Source organism: Gavialis gangeticus, unplaced genomic scaffold (genome assembly GCF_001723915.1).
Source record: "Gavialis gangeticus isolate Ggan-Ray unplaced genomic scaffold, GavGan_comp1, whole genome shotgun sequence".
Taxonomy (NCBI): Eukaryota; Metazoa; Chordata; order Crocodylia; family Gavialidae; genus Gavialis; species Gavialis gangeticus.
Window position 1 is genome coordinate 9461950 of NW_017728991.1, and position 1005 is coordinate 9462954.

Genomic DNA, 1005 nt, shown 5'->3' on the forward strand with positions numbered 1-1005 from the left:
TGTTTTGTTTTTTTTTACCAGTTTCCAAAATAATTATTTTGGGCTGGGAACTGATATTAGGGAAGTGCTCCAAAAAAACCCTCCTGCTATGCCATAGGAACATTTTAAAAATTGAAGCAACTCTCCACTTCTAATCTTCATTTCTATAGTAGTAGTACAGAGAGACCTGCATCCTAAGAATAGCCATTGTAATGGAATTTGTCTTAATAGACAATTACCCTAACTTGAACACAGGTATTAACATTAAAGTCTGAGAAGTTACATCTGGCTTGCCATGCATCAGGAAAGAGGCATGGTACAAGAAAAGCCGTTAGCACGAAAATATTCCTGTTTTCAGTCACAAGTGTTCACATGGATTAGGCTTTTTCTTAGACTGCTCTAGTGAAAGCATATTTAAGATCCCAGGTGTAGTTTCCCTGAAGGTCTACTTGGCCACAAAAAACACGACTTCCCACAGCTTTATTCTTACCTTGGCTGCCCAGTTGACAAGCCATGATGGAATCATACCACCAGGATTATCGAAGTAATACATATAAACTAGGAAAAGAAAGAATGGAAGAGGAACACACATTATCTAAATCCTGAATTCCTTAGACAAGAGTACAAGTAAACAGCTGCAGTGTTGCATGCTCTAGTTACTAGCGCTGTGCGAAAACAGAACGGTGCCGTTTCGACTTGAGTTTCCAGGTTTTGATGGAACAGTGTTTCGTTTCGAATTTCATTTCAATTTGAAACCGGTGTTCCATTTTGCTTTGTCAAAGTAGCGACCCCGTTTCAACGGTTTTGCCCATTTCGTTATAAGGAAGCTTGAAAACAGCCTCTCACCCGGCAAGCAGATGGGGGTTCACAACCTTCAGAGGGCTGTGGGCCCCTGATCTGCCGGCCAGATGAAGGAGGGAAGTCAGGTGCTACTGTCACTTGTGATCAGGGAGCTGGGGAAGGGAACTTAACCCAATCGCTCAGTTCCCCTCCCCAGTGCTACCACTGAGCTGAGGAAAGAAACTC

At 42.6% G+C, this 1005-nt stretch overlaps 1 protein-coding gene across 2 annotated transcripts in view; it reads right to left on the minus strand.

Moving 5' to 3' along the window:
- Positions 1-1005, minus strand: part of PCTP (phosphatidylcholine transfer protein) — a 35039-nt gene that overhangs the window by 7395 nt on the left and 26639 nt on the right. The window contains exon 5 of one of the 2 annotated variants that reach the window (XM_019517184.1): positions 470-537. The exons of the other annotated variant lie outside the window; for it this stretch is intronic. Coding sequence (XP_019372729.1) covers positions 470-537 — 68 coding nt within the window. The remainder of the gene's footprint in view (positions 1-469; positions 538-1005) is intronic. 2 annotated transcript variants of the gene reach the window in all.